The sequence below is a fragment of the Bos indicus genome, chromosome 18, assembly GCF_029378745.1.
Source record: "Bos indicus isolate NIAB-ARS_2022 breed Sahiwal x Tharparkar chromosome 18, NIAB-ARS_B.indTharparkar_mat_pri_1.0, whole genome shotgun sequence".
NCBI lineage: Eukaryota > Metazoa > Chordata > Mammalia > Artiodactyla > Bovidae > Bos > Bos indicus.
Window position 1 is genome coordinate 26,036,797 of NC_091777.1, and position 13,227 is coordinate 26,050,023.

Here is a 13,227-nt window from a genome sequence, read left to right on the forward strand (position 1 = left end):
GTTCCCACAGATCAGAACCCTAAAATATTAAAAACAAAAAACCCAACACACACACAACCGAAGGTTTGATGTGAGTAGAAAGATAGCCCTTCTGCACGGTAGTCAATAAATACCAGCACTAGAAAATCAATTGCTTTAATTGCGTTTCAGCAGGGAGCCTCAGCACCATGTGGGGAGGAGGAAATGGGGCGGTCTCGGTTTTTGAGTCCTTTTGGCCAGAGGGAGGCCACACGGCAGGGGAGCACCCTCCACGGGAGCACTGCCCACCTGGTCAGTGAGGGGGCAGCAGGGTGCTCCCCCCGACCCCTCAGTCCTCCTGGGGGCCGGCCTGGCCCTGGAGCAGGAAAGAGCTCAGGAAGGGCCACCCTCCCTGGGCTGAGGTAACAGCACCCTGCCCCCAGGGCGTCTTCTAGCCTACGAAGCAGGAAGAGCCTGGGCAGAAACCACTTTAAAACCAGATTTTCACCTGAGGTGTCAGCGAGATGTCACCTCTGTGTAAAACTCCGAAGTGCAAGGCTGCCAAGTGGCACAGTGTAAGCTTGGATCCTTCCTGTGCCACCAGGCCCAGAGGGACCGAGAAGCCACCTGCTATCTCCACCCCTGGGCTGCGTGGGAAAGCCAGCAGCCAGAGCAGGCGCCGGGAGTGTGGACTCTCCCTCCTCAGGCCTGAAGCAGGAGGGCTGGTACCCCTTGGGGGACAGGAAAAACCACCGCCCTCACATTCAGAAACAGCCCTGACTGTGGCCTGGTCATGGGGATAAAAAATGTGTATGTGGTGGCAGGGAGGGACAGAGGGGGAAATCTTATTAATATAGAATAATGTCATAAGCCATATATATTAAAATCATTAACCGTATATAGTCCTATGGTAGCTCCAGCCCCTCACACATGCTCAGGTGGCATGGCCAGCCCTTTGCCTTGGTCCAGTCTCACCCTTGGGGGCAGAGAAGGGACGGCTTGCTCCCTTTCTCTGGGCTCCTGGCCCACAGCCCCTGCAGGCCGTCCACGAGACACTGCAGGCAGCCCCAGCGGTCGTCCGAGCACGCTAGCTCTGCCGTCACTGGGAAGGGGCCCTGGCCTCGCTGCTGTCCCCCTGGCTGGGCTTTGGCTTTAGCAGGATGAATCTGTTGAGGAGGTCCGTTTCTGAGCTGGCCTGGGCTGCCGCATACCCCTCACCTGTGGACACAGACGCAGGCTGAGGACTTGGGCCTAGGACAGAAGACCCCTGCCCAGCATGCCTTGTCCTCCACAGAGCCTCCTGGCTGGTGGGGGTGACGCACAGCAGTGACTCACCGGCGAAGCTGGAGGCCTCGGCGATGTTCTGGGAACCTGTGATGTGGTGCCAGTAGGCACTGCGGGGCAGCATGGTAGTGGGCGTGCAGGGGTATGAGTAATGTTCTGTGCCCTTGTTGAGCAGCTGTGGGGCAGAGAAGGGTCAGCGGCTAAGCCCAGGGGCGGCCAGCCCAAGACCCTGCCTGCCTTTGCCATACACATGAGCTGGAGACGGCTGGCACTCTCCCGGTCCTCTGACTGCCCGCCCGCCGCCCCCTACCCTGGACTGAGACGTGCGCGGCCTCACCCTCACATTCTTCTCCATCTCCAGCAGGACTCGTTTGTGCTGCTCGGCGATGGCCAGGGTGGCACTGTGGACCCGCTGGTAAATCTGTTCCCCTTCCTGTGTCTGGAAGGTGTAGAGCCCTTCTCCAGCGTCACACATCCTGGGGACACAGAGAGCACGGTGGTGGGCGCGTCCCACGTATGTGACATGCTCAGGCTCTCCTTTGGGAACAGGCAGGGCTGTTACCTGAGGGCCTGACCACCCAGCTCAAACGTGCTGAACATTTTCCACGGGCCTCGTGGTGGTCTAAATGCTTTACGAGAATTAATCCATTCTGTTTTCTCCACCACCTGGTCTGTGTGCAATCAGTTTGTTCATAACTACAGTTTTTCTCAAACTATCTTATAGATGAGAAAACTGAGGCATTCAGAAGCTAAGTAACAACCAAAGTTACATGGTGGAGTATACAGAATTGGAGTCTAGGCAGGCTCCTCCAGAGTTCAAGATATACCCAGTCACCATCATCACCCAGTGTGTGAGGCTAGGTACTTTTATTATCCCATATGACAGATAAGAAAACGGAGACACAGGTCTGCCATCACACAGCTGGTCAGTGCCAGTGCCAGCATCTGATTTGAGCTTTTGACGTACTTGCTGGGAGCCTCGATTTCTTCATCTGTAAAATGGGAATATTATGTTCCCCTTCAGGATGCTATGCCGATAAATGAGCTTTCAGCACAGGGCCCACCCAACACAAGTGAGTGGCAGCCACCATCAAGACCATGGCTGGAGGGTGGGGAGGCGAGTGGGTCCTACCGGCCAGCCTCGAAGGTGAAGCGGGTGGCATCCCGGCCATAGCGGCGCAGTGAGCAGAGGGGCCACGAGACGAGCTTCACGCGGGGGTTGTGTATGTCCCAGAGGTAGATGTTCTCGTGGGTGATCTGCAGCTTGCACTCGCCATACACGTCCAGGTTGGGACAGGGCAGCAGGAAGACATTGAAGCGATCTGGAGGGGAGAGGACAAGAGGGCCTGGAGCTTTCGGGGGATGGGGGGAGGTCCCCCCACCCCCACCCTGTGCCAGCACCAGGCCTCACCTGTCTGCTCACACTGCACTCCTGGGGCCAGGAGGTCTGGCTCTCCCAGACTGATGTCGTTGAGCCTCGACCCCAGACACTCCACAGAGAGTGTCTTGTACCACTCCTCTGCCTCCAGCTCTGGAGAAAACAGTATCTCATCATGCTGCCAACTCAGGGTCTCTCGGCAGCCCACCCCACCTGCTTCAGCCGGAGTAGTCCCCCCACGCAAGGCAGAGAGGGCGAGGCCAGTGGACTCTGCCTGCCTGCCCACCTCATCCTGGGGGGCGGCTCCCTCAAAGGCGCCCTCCTCCTCTACACCTCACACCCCGTCAGGAGAGCTAGCCTGGCTCTGCCCCCTACCAACTGGACCTTGACCGCACACCACCGGCAGCCCCATCCCCTCACCTGAGTCGCAGGTGAAGGTCCGTGCAGAGTCGTCAGTGAATATGATGGCCACTGCCTGCCTCTTGGTCTCCTTGGGGAGCCGTGTGACACACTTCACATTGCTGATCTCTGTCACCTGGCACAGCATCCACAGGGGACTCAGCCAGGGTGAAGCACCTCCCGCTACATCCCCCGCAGCTCTCTCACCCCCAGGAGGTCCTGTTGGCCCTCAGGACTCTGAATAACAATCATCGCTGCTTACAGGTTGGGGAGCTAGGGCCCAGGCCCCCTAACCTTGGGGCAGCCTCGGAGGCACACGGACTTCTCGTCTGGATACTTCTCCAGCCGCTGAGGCCCCTTGCTGGAGGACTTCCGGAACACCAGCCAGCACCTCCGGTAGATCTGTGGGGCGAGATGGCAGGGGGATGGACCCTGGACCACTCCCAGCGCAGCCAAAGTGACCCTGCAGTTTTCCCTGCCTACCACGAGGGGCAGTGCCACATAGCCTTCTAGGGGGCTCAGGCCCAGGAGACCTGGGACAGCTGACACCAGTGTGACACCCCACCCTGGGGAAGAGACCCCTCCCCAAACTGAAAAGGCAGTCATTTCTTGGCTGGCTCCATAAAAGTTGCTCCTGAGTTACTGTTGACTATGAGTTCAGCCCTGGGTTTAATCTAAGTAGCCAACATTTATTGAGTGCTTCCTATTTGTGCTTTTTGTTATTAGCACTCCTCACATTTAATCTCAGGGTCACTCTTGAGGTCAGTTCTATTATCATCTCCACTTTACAGATGGAATCTGAGGCACCCAAGAGTTGAGTAACAGCTTATGAATGGCAGAACTGGTATTTAAAACCGGCTGCCTGGAGCCAAGGCCGTACTGGGAAACCACTGCGCTAAGGCTCAGTCCAGGAGCACCGGCCAGGACAGAGGCAATGTCGTGCGGATAGGAATCAGGCCCGAGCCCGCTCCCAGCCTGCACATCACCACAGCCCTTGTTCTTAGAGCCAGGGGACAGCTCTTGATGTAGGTAACACCCCCTCTTGTCTCCAGGACCATCCTGGGAATGAAGGGAACCAGGGTTAGTTTCCTGCTCCAACTGGGAAACCAGGCGCTCTCAGAGGTCAAGGAGCAGAGCCAGGAACCTGGAATCACCCCAGAGCACAGAGCCGTCCCCAGTGAGGTTCATCACTCCTTGCCCCAACCACCGCCAGTGACCCTTGCCTAAATCCACCTAAATTCTCTATAGCTTCCCGGACTCCATCCGAGGGGCAAAGGAGCCAGGGAGCGGGGAGCTGCAACGTTGGTGGCCCTAGCCACTTGCCTGGGCCTCTGACTCTTCCTCCTATGGCTCTTTTCCAGCCCAAAGTCCAGCTGGGGTGTACCTACTCTTTCAGCAAGCACTCTAGAAGGCTGGCAGAGCCATTCCGCAGGAATCTCCAGTGCTCCTCTCACTGGCAGCATGGAGACTGAGGGGCCCTCCTCTTTGCCCTGCTATGTGGGCACCAGATCCTCGGCAGGCAGGTTCCCAGGGTGCGGTGGGCCAAGGCAGTCTCCATCCTGAGAAGCTACTCACACCAGGCTATTTCAGGCTCTGGAGACTCCAGGAGACATGTCTGTCCCTGCCCCCCTGACCTTGGCTCAGCCCTTGGCCTGTCTGCATAAACCCCAGCAGGCCTCAACTCTAAGCTGAGCAGCTCTTTTAGGGCAGAGATTGTATTTTATTCTCAGAATCCTCACATCCCAGTAGCCTCGTGAACAAAGCCTGCTGAACAAGTGAATGATCATGTGTAGAGACCGTGAATGGATGGATGGATGAATGAATGAATGAATGCATGAATGCTGCCAACTCAGATATGCCCTGCCAGGCGGGGCTCTGTGCAGCCTGCAGGGGCGGAAGGCCTGGGGGCCTGAGCGCTCTGGTTGCCTGGTTACAAGATACACACACACATGCACACACGCGCACGCACACACACTCGCACGAACACAGAGCCCCAGGGAGCCACTGTGCTCAAGAGCCCTCCTTCCCCACTTCTCACAGGTCTTTGATCAGCGCTTCAGAAACGCGCTGCCACAGCTCTGCCTTGGGAGGAAAGCCCTGGCAGGTAGGAGGGCCCGCTCCTGATCTCTTTCAGCCCTTCCCCCCTCACCTCTGTGGGCTGAGACAAGAATGGCTGGCCTGAGACAAGAATGGCCCGGTGGCCCCAGCCCCTCACAGCAGATCTGCAGGGGGAAGTCGAGTTCCCTGAGTGGGGGTGACTCCAGACGGGGCCTGGCCTCAGCCCAGCTCCTAAACCCTGCCCTTGACTGTGCCCACCGTAGGTTCCCAGGCCTCCCCCGAAACAGGCCAGGTTCTAAGCCCAAGTGGCCACCTCAAGTGCCTTGGCTTCCTGGGAAACTCTGCTCTGGACCCGCCCTCGGCCCAGCTGGCCCCTGGGGACCTGAAGGCGCTGACAGGTCTGGGCCCTGGGGAAGGAGGAGCCACACTAGAAGCTGGGCCCCTGCCCCCTGCCTGCCCACCTCAGCCTTAGCTTTTCTCCTCGTTCTGTGCTCCAAATGGGCTCCATCCTTCTCTCAGGGCAAGAACACAGTGGCTGATGGCCACCAGGGCCCAGGCTGGGACACAGTCCAAATCCAGGTAAGACCCCAATGTGCCCACCAGCTAAGTGGCTGCCCCCTGCCTGGACAGAAGAGCCCCCAACAGGGGCCCTGGGGTGAGGGCCACAGGAGTGGAAGGGGGCGCAAGAACCACCCTGCTCCAAGGCCAGTCCTGTTCTGTCTGGTACCCACGCAGGGGCCCCTGAGTATCAGAGCCCAGCTCCTCCGCCAGCCCACTCTGCTGAGCCAGGAAGCCTTGAAAGTCAGATCACACCCCCACTCCCACCAAGGCCACGGGGGAGGGGAGGGTGAGCAGGGGGCCCAGGTAAACACAAGACTTGGGCTATCTCAGGGGCCAGGGTTTCCATCTTACTGGGGAGACCCCTCAATGGAGAGAGCGGGGAGAGTCAGGGAATAAAGTCAGCTCTTGGGACAGCCTCACCAAGATTATTAAGTTGGTCCCTGGGGCCCCTGCTCATGCCTTTTGGGGGGGCGGTTTCAGCAGTAGTGGGTGGGAGAGGGTGCACACCCAGCAAAGGTACATCTGAGGCCTCATCTCCATAGGCCCTCCAAGCCCCCAAAACCTGGGAGGAAAGCAGCCGGGCCCAGTGCCATGGGCCATCCCGCCCAGGTGCTCATTCATAAACCACATAAAAGCCAGCTTCTGTGCCCCTCGTACCGCCGCCCTACCCCCAACAACCAACCACTCTTCTTGGCCAATACTTCAACCATAGAAGCAACAACCGAAGACAAAATAAATAAATGCCGGTACACAGAAAGCTATGGGAAGCAGGAGAGATGAGGTACTTTAAAGAAAAGAGGCCAGGGGAGGGGAGGGGGAGACGAGGAGGTGATGGCAAGGGGAAGTGACAAGCTGGTCTCAGCTCAGATACAGCCCGGCATTTCCAGCCGCTGCCCGGGCGACAACTTCAACAATAGCAGGCGAGCCGCCTGCCCATCGGCCACCACCACTGGCCCAGCCACTGGGACTCCAGCCAGCTGGGCTGGGGTGGGGGCTGCAGTGGGCAGAGCCGGGCCCAGGCACATGCCAGGCAGCCCGCCGGCCAGAAACCTCGAGAGACCGGCAATGCACGATGGCCGGCCAGGAACCGGCGGGTGGCCGTGCACCCCCGACATCCCAGATGCCAGACCCAGGGCCCCTTGGAAGGTGGCTCACCCCGAGCTTCCTGCTCTTCATCTTCACGTAGCCTTGCTTGACGATGTCGTTGAAATTGGTCGCCATGGTTTCTCCACCGTGTCTTTGAGGCTCGTCTCTCCCGGGCGCCGAGGGGAGGGATGCCCAGGTGGCCTCGGTTTTCCCGGCTCCTCCGATCACCTGTTCAAGATCCTCCGACGGGGCTGCTGCACGGAGCTGCTCTTCACCTTGCCTGCCTCAGCATTGTTCTAGCAGCTCCTTCGCCCGGCGCCTGCTGGAAATAAAAATGACAGGGAGATTAGACAGTGACATCTTTCTCTTCCCCTGGCCGTCTCGATCTTTTTTTCCTTCCTCTACCCACACTCGTCCCCTCCCTTCCTCCCTCTGCCCGCCCTTCTTCCTTCCCTTCCCTCCCCACCCCAGGACGGCAGAACCATTCAGGAAAACTCCGAGGTGGAGGCCTCTACGAGGAAAATGGTCTAGCCCAGTCCCCTCCCTCACACGGTTAACCCCTTCCTGGGAGGACGGGCTCCGGCTCCTGCTGTGGAGGTGGGGGCAGAGGGAAAGGTGGCCGGGGAACTGCCGGCGGGGCCCTAGCTCCTGCTGCAGCTGAGGGGCAGGCTTCCAGCAAGCCCCCCTCCTGCGCGGGCACCTCCCTGTAGGAAGCCTTCCAGGAGACGGGCTCCTGGGAGATGGCACAGATTCTGGGACCATGCTCCCCGAGGTTAGATGATCCACCCCGTCGGTTTCAGCAGACAGCGCCCCCCAACTACTCCAGGCCCTCTGTCCCACTCTGTTCTATACCTGGATCTCCCCAGCTCCAGGCAAGAGTCTGAGAACTGTCCCCTCAAACCCTGCTCTCCCCGCCCCCTGGAACTCTTCAGCAGCCTGTCTGGGTGCTGCTTCCTGGGTGGGAGGGCAGAGTCCAATGGGACGGGCCTGCAGATAAGCCTGAAGAATGTGCTGGGCAGGCTGGCAGTGGCCACTGTCGAAGCGGTTGCCTTGCCCTGGTGCTGGGAAGGCCAGGTTGGTCTGTGAGGGCATCGGGTCTGGACAGGACTCTCGGTGTCCCGTGTCCTGGACCCGGGCAGGAGTTAATTACACAGAGAACTAGCAAACACCTGGGCTGGGAGCAAAGGACACAGCTGGACCACATTGAGGGGGACTAAGGGGAAGTCCATACGCAGCTGGAAAAGGGGTGCCACCAGGGGCTCTTGGAATCAGGCAGGTCGGCAGATAACAAAGACACAGACTTGGCGGAGGGGGGTGTCTCAGTGATGACCCAGCCCAATGCCCATTTCAGATCATTTTATGGTTGGGGAAAAGCAAGCTGCCCAGAGAGGAGAGGCGGCGTGGCCAGGGTCACAGAGCAAGTCCAGGCTTCAGCCAGGGACAAATAAGTTCCAGAGTGGGTGATGGAGGCGGCCCTGGGGATGGGATGCTCTGCCACCTGGCACTGGCCACTCACCACCGTCTTAGCCTTCTCTGCCACCCAGGCTCAGGGGCAGGGCTGTGCCCACAACATGGTCCCCTGCATCTCTGGATGAGAATGTAGTAGCATTGCTGGGGTCAGCTGGGCAACTGTGCTGCCAGGACAGGACCCTGGGGCAAGTGTCCTGCTGGAGCTGCCAGCAGCTTGGCATTAATTAATCTTCTGGAGGCCTGTCTGTCGAGTCCCTAACAAGGAACAGATGTGACTATCCCAGTGTGCACATGCAAACAGGCAAAAGGACACAGACGGTAGTGCTCTCTATGCCCCGTGTACCCCGAGAGCCCCTCCAGCACCCCTCAGCAGCCTCCGTGCCCATCCACACCTTCTCTCCCAGCTCCCTGGGAGCCAAGACCCTGCCACACCCAAGTGATCTGTTTTCCTCCTGTAAGGTCAGCTGTGGGGTCCCTCCCTGGTACTGACCACCCCCCCAACAGCCTTGCCAGACCCAGGTGCTGGCACTCAGATGAACAAGCTTTCCCAGCTCTGTCTCCACCATCTGGGGCTTCCTTGACCCCCCAGCAAGGACCAGCTCTGTAAAAGTCCCCTCTGAGATGATGGCCAGCCAGCCGCTGGCTGAGGGTCCAGAGCAAGGAAGGCCCCTTTCAGAACACACTGACCAGCACGCATGGGCCCAGGGTTCATCCAGGGCAGCTTGGGATGTGGCCCAGCCAGGAACACGCACTTAACGGCAAGAGGTCCTGGGCAAGCCACTTAACATCTCAGCGCCTCAATTTCCCCACCAGTAAAATAAAATAAAAAAAGATAAATCAGCCCATTTTAAATGAGGAAATGAATCCTTAGGCACCTGCCTGCCCATGCTGGACCAAGAGCGTCTGCCTTGTAAACCCTAAGGGCTGACTGTATTTCGAGAGCTGCTGCCCAGCCAAGGGCTGTGAGATCACCCTAACCCAGCCTTCCACCTGCCCAACACAGGCCTGCTCCTTCCTGCCCCTCCCCGTTACCTTCCCCGCTCTACCCCTTGAGTGACTGCAGCCGCCAAGCTCTCGGGAGTACCCCTGGCACGTCTGTCCACAGGTCCACACCCCGCCCTAGGCTCCAGGCCCTAGAAATAAACCAACGGAAAGAGTAACCTTCCAGGGAGAGCCTGGGTGGCAGGGCGCCCGGCAGCTCACGCTGGCCTGGAGTCACAGGTGGTGCTGACCTTACTCGGTTCCAAATAAATATGCAAGAGCAAGACCCAAGCTGGGGCCCAGAATGATACAGCACAGGAGAGCTGGGGAGGCGGGCAGAGAGGGGGAAGGGTCAATGGATAGACTTACATTTGATGGGCAATGGGATCAAGGTGGGGGGTGGGTTCCCAGAACCAACAAATCCCCCAAAGGACGCGGCCCCCTGGCTGAGCCTGTGCAGACCCAATCAGGCATCAAGAGATGGCCGGCGGGCTGAGCACAGCAGGCAGGAACCAGGAAGGTGACCACGCAGCCCTCCTCCCCTTACCGCACCTGGGGCCACTTTCCCCATCACTACTGAACCCCCAGCAGCTCTGGCGCTCACAAGCCTGCAGCAGGGAAAGATGCCCCGCTAACTGTGGTCTCAGGTCTGTAAGGTCAGCTCTGAGCACTCTGAGAGGCTAAGCAGGGTGTCCAGCACCCCCTCAACACAGCTCCTCAACAGGGAAGGAGTAAGGACCCCCATTCCTCCTCCCAGCCTAGCATCAATGTGGTTCCTCAGCCACAAATGGTACCTGCCCCCGACCAGGACACCAGAGGGGACTCTGAAATGTCCCCTCTCTCCCAGGAAGAGCAGGCGTCCTGTGCGGAGTGGGTAGGAGACTCCCTGGTGCCCAGCAGAGGGGTGGGGCAGGGCCACTGCCCACCTGCCCGGTGGGACAGCCGTCTAAGCACTCCCTCCCTGCACCCAGATTCTGCCTGGAGGCTTGGCTCCAGAACAAACACTACTTGTTGCTGCTGGGAACCAATGGCTGAGCCGGAGTGGCTGCTGGCCTGGCTGGGCCTCCCCACCCTGCAACAGATCGGATCTTATCAGGGCTTGGGGACAGCCCTGCCTGGACTCCGGCTCACTGACGGCTCGCTGTCTCCACCCGCTGGCAAAGATCCTATCGACCGGACTGTCTCCAGCATCAGGGACATTTCCCATCCCCCACCCCAACCTGGTCCTCTCTACCCCCATGTGATGGCTATCAGGGGCTGGGAGGAGGTCCTCCCTTCCCCAGAGGGCCCCATCCCTGATCTCCTCCACCCCTGCAAATCCTCACAAGCAACCACCACCCGAAACACCGCAGGACTGAAAGTGGGTGGCAAAGTCAGATCCAAAACCAATTGGGAAGAGAAGACTGGCAGAAAAAGACATCAGAACAGTCACTGTCTTCTGGGCCCTCCAGCCAGGAAGGTGGTGCTATGTCTCCAGACCACTGCCGCTGGTCTTCCTCCAGTCCCCCGCCCACCCTTCCGGCCTCATCTCCCCCCTGCCAGGGGGCCGGGGGGTGCGGATGTTCCTCAACGTGCCTAACTCCTACCCATGCGGATCACTGCACTTGCTGTTCCCTGCCTATACAACACTGTTCCCTCAGATGGTCCAAGGTTCATTCTACCGAATCAGTTTAAAGACCATCACTTTAGAGAGGCCTCCCCTGACCACTCTGGCCAAAGGGAGCCCCCAGTCAGCCTCTACCACCACACCCAGTTTCCACTGTCCCCACATATCCCCACAGGTTTTACCTCTTCATCTGCTGGTTTGCTTGGCCACTGTCTCCAACAACATCCTAGAATGTCAGCTCCCTGATGGCTAAGCCTCCTCTAATTAACAGCTCCATCCTAGCACCTAGAATGGTGCCCAGTGAAGTGTTGTTTAGTTACTCAGACGTGTCCGACTCTTGCGACCCCATGGACTGTAGCCCACTGGGCTCCTCTGTCCATGGGATTTCCCAGGCAAGGATACTGGAGTGGGTAGCCATTCCCTTCTCCAGGGAATCTTCCCAACCCAGGGATCAAATCCACATCTCCTGCATTGCAGGTGGATTCTTTACTGCTGAGTGCAGAGTAAGTACTCAGTACATGGGGGCTGAAAATGTAATTATCTCCAGGATTTGTTTTGTCCTCTTCATCCTTTCTCCCATCACCACCACCAATATCCACCTGGTCAGACCTAGCTCAGCTTCCAAAGACATGTGGGCAGCAGTGGGTTCCCATTTCCCTGGGCCCTGGACCCACAGTTTGGTTCAGAGCTGACCCGGGGGGAGACAGCCCTGCTGACCCCGTGTCCGGGCCTGGCTGGGTGGCCCCACCTTGGCCCTGGTTGTTGGGTGAGATCATGCCCAGCTCTGCTGCCCTGCCTGGGAGAGAAGAGCTAGAAGTAGCCATTGCCCATGCTCAGAAGGACAAGCAACTGGGGGCACAGCTCCTGAGACCCATCCCAACTGGGGGACAGGACTGGCCTGCACTGGAGCCACATCTCTTGAAAGGGGCAAGAAAGGACTTTGCACTAAATAAGCCCAGCCTCAAATCGCTGCTGTGGATCCTGCCCGCCCGTCACTGCCCTTGACTCTTAGACCCCTACACCCGAAACCCTCCATCTGAGTCTCCTGGCAACAGCCACGCAGCCACAGCTTGGGATATGGCCCAGGTGCCGGCCTCTGCTCATACCCCTCTGCAGTGACAGCAAACATTTAACGGGAAGCCAGACTTTGGGAGCCCTGGGGGAGAGAGTGAACAGGACCCCAGGAACAGGCAAAAACAATCAACAAAAGCAGGCAGCTGGCTGCGAGTTTAAGCTGTAGGGCAGGAATCATCTGCAGGTGGGGTGGACGGTGGGGGAGTTGGAGAGTCTCTAGGAATTTAGGGGCGGGGGGTACTGAGAGAGTAGGAGGCCATGAGAGCAGAAAGGGTGCGAGGACGCAAGCTATGATGAGCTGAGCTGTGCCCCTTCGAGATGGTAGGGCCAGGGAGCACAAGGGCCTGGGCCCCTCCGATGGGTAGGTGTGGGGTAGGTGCTGGGTAGGTGTGAGGTCAAGCCCTGACCTGGGGTCCCCTGGAGAAGAGAGCTGAGGGAAGGCGGGGCTCAAGGGGTAGTTCTGAGGGCAGGGATTGGCTTTTGGAAGTGGACCCCTCAGGACCCCCACGGGGTAGGAAGGTCCCATAGGCTTGGAGAGTCCTCAGGGGGGAGTCGCCGAGGGTCTGGAGGGCTCCTGCGCGACCTGAGGCCCCCTCCCCGCCTCGCGCCCCACTAGTTACCTGGGAGCCGCGGCCCCTGATGGGGGCGCTGGCTCAGCGGGCGGCAGGCCAGGCTCATGCCCGCGTCACGGCGCGACCGGCGGGGGCGGCGGGGCGGCGGGGCAGCGGCGGCGCCGGGCTCCGGGCGGGGACGGTGAGGGAGGCGCGGCCGTCCAGCTTGGCTCCGGCTGGGACTCCGCGGAGCCGCCCCGCCGCCCGGCTCAGCTTCGCCGCTCCGCCCCGCCCCGTCCCCCCTGGCGGCCCGCCCCCGCCGTATTCCTCTGAGCTGAGGGACACCGACTTCTGCCCCGGCTTCCCTGCCCTCCCCGCCTCCTCCCACCTCCACCCCCGCCGCCATTCCCTGCTTGCCTCCGCGGGCCCCATCAGGTGGCCCTCCTCACCCCCGGCTCAGCCTCACCTTCCCTTCCTGGGCCCCCAGTCGCAGTCTCACATCGCCTCTCAGCCCCTGAAATCTGAACTCCACATCAGCTCCCAGTCCCCAAATCTCTACCACCCTCTCTCCATTTCTATAGGAATCATACACACATTCCTTGCTCCCCTATCCCCTAGAGAACTCCTTGGGCCTTTCTCAGTCTAGCCTCCCGGAGGACCCCCCACCCCCAGGGACCCCCTATCGCCCCTCTCCAGCACCCCCCACCGCACCCACACAATCGAGTAGCTGCATGAGCGCCTCTCACCCAGATTGTCAGCTCCCCTAGCAGGCGAGCCTCTCCTTCCTCCCCAGCCTCCTCACCACCCTCACATCACCCAGT

At 59.6% G+C, this 13,227-nt stretch overlaps 1 protein-coding gene across 4 annotated transcripts; it reads right to left on the reverse strand.

The window, feature by feature from the left end:
- Positions 1-119: 119 nt before the first annotated feature.
- Positions 120-12,620, reverse strand: DOK4 (docking protein 4). 4 transcript variants are annotated; one of them, XM_070770614.1, is made up of 8 exons: positions 12,476-12,620; positions 6,794-7,046; positions 3,314-3,421; positions 3,041-3,155; positions 2,654-2,773; positions 2,375-2,564; positions 1,580-1,718; positions 120-1,417 (listed from the first exon to the last, which is right to left on the reverse strand). In XM_070770614.1, exons 2-8 carry the CDS (start codon positions 6,857-6,859, stop codon positions 1,058-1,060), a joined length of 1,098 nt encoding a protein of 365 aa, XP_070626715.1. In that variant the 5' UTR covers positions 6,860-7,046; positions 12,476-12,620; the 3' UTR covers positions 120-1,057. The 4 variants fall into 4 exon arrangements, with proteins under 4 accessions (XP_070626715.1, XP_070626716.1, XP_019834408.2 ...); XM_070770615.1 differs by lacking the exon at positions 12,476-12,620 and adding an exon at positions 7,577-7,687; XM_019978849.2 differs by lacking the exon at positions 12,476-12,620 and having other exon boundaries at positions 120-1,176; positions 1,294-1,417; positions 6,794-7,158.
- Between the last annotated feature and the right edge of the window lie 607 nt (positions 12,621-13,227).

Bases quoted from the DNA above. Each gene is read 5' to 3' on its own strand.
- DOK4 (XM_070770614.1), bottom strand. From the start codon at position 6,859: ATGGCGACCAATTTCAACGACATCGTCAAGCAAGGCTACGTGAAGATG. The intron at 3,156-3,313 runs GTTAGGGGGCCT...ATGCTGTGCCAG, and splicing joins GCCTCCGAGGCTGCCCCAAG to GTGACAGAGATCAGCAATGT. The intron at 1,418-1,579 runs GTGAGGCCGCGC...TCTGCCCCACAG, and splicing joins AGATGGAGAAGAATGTGAGG to CTGCTCAACAAGGGCACAGA.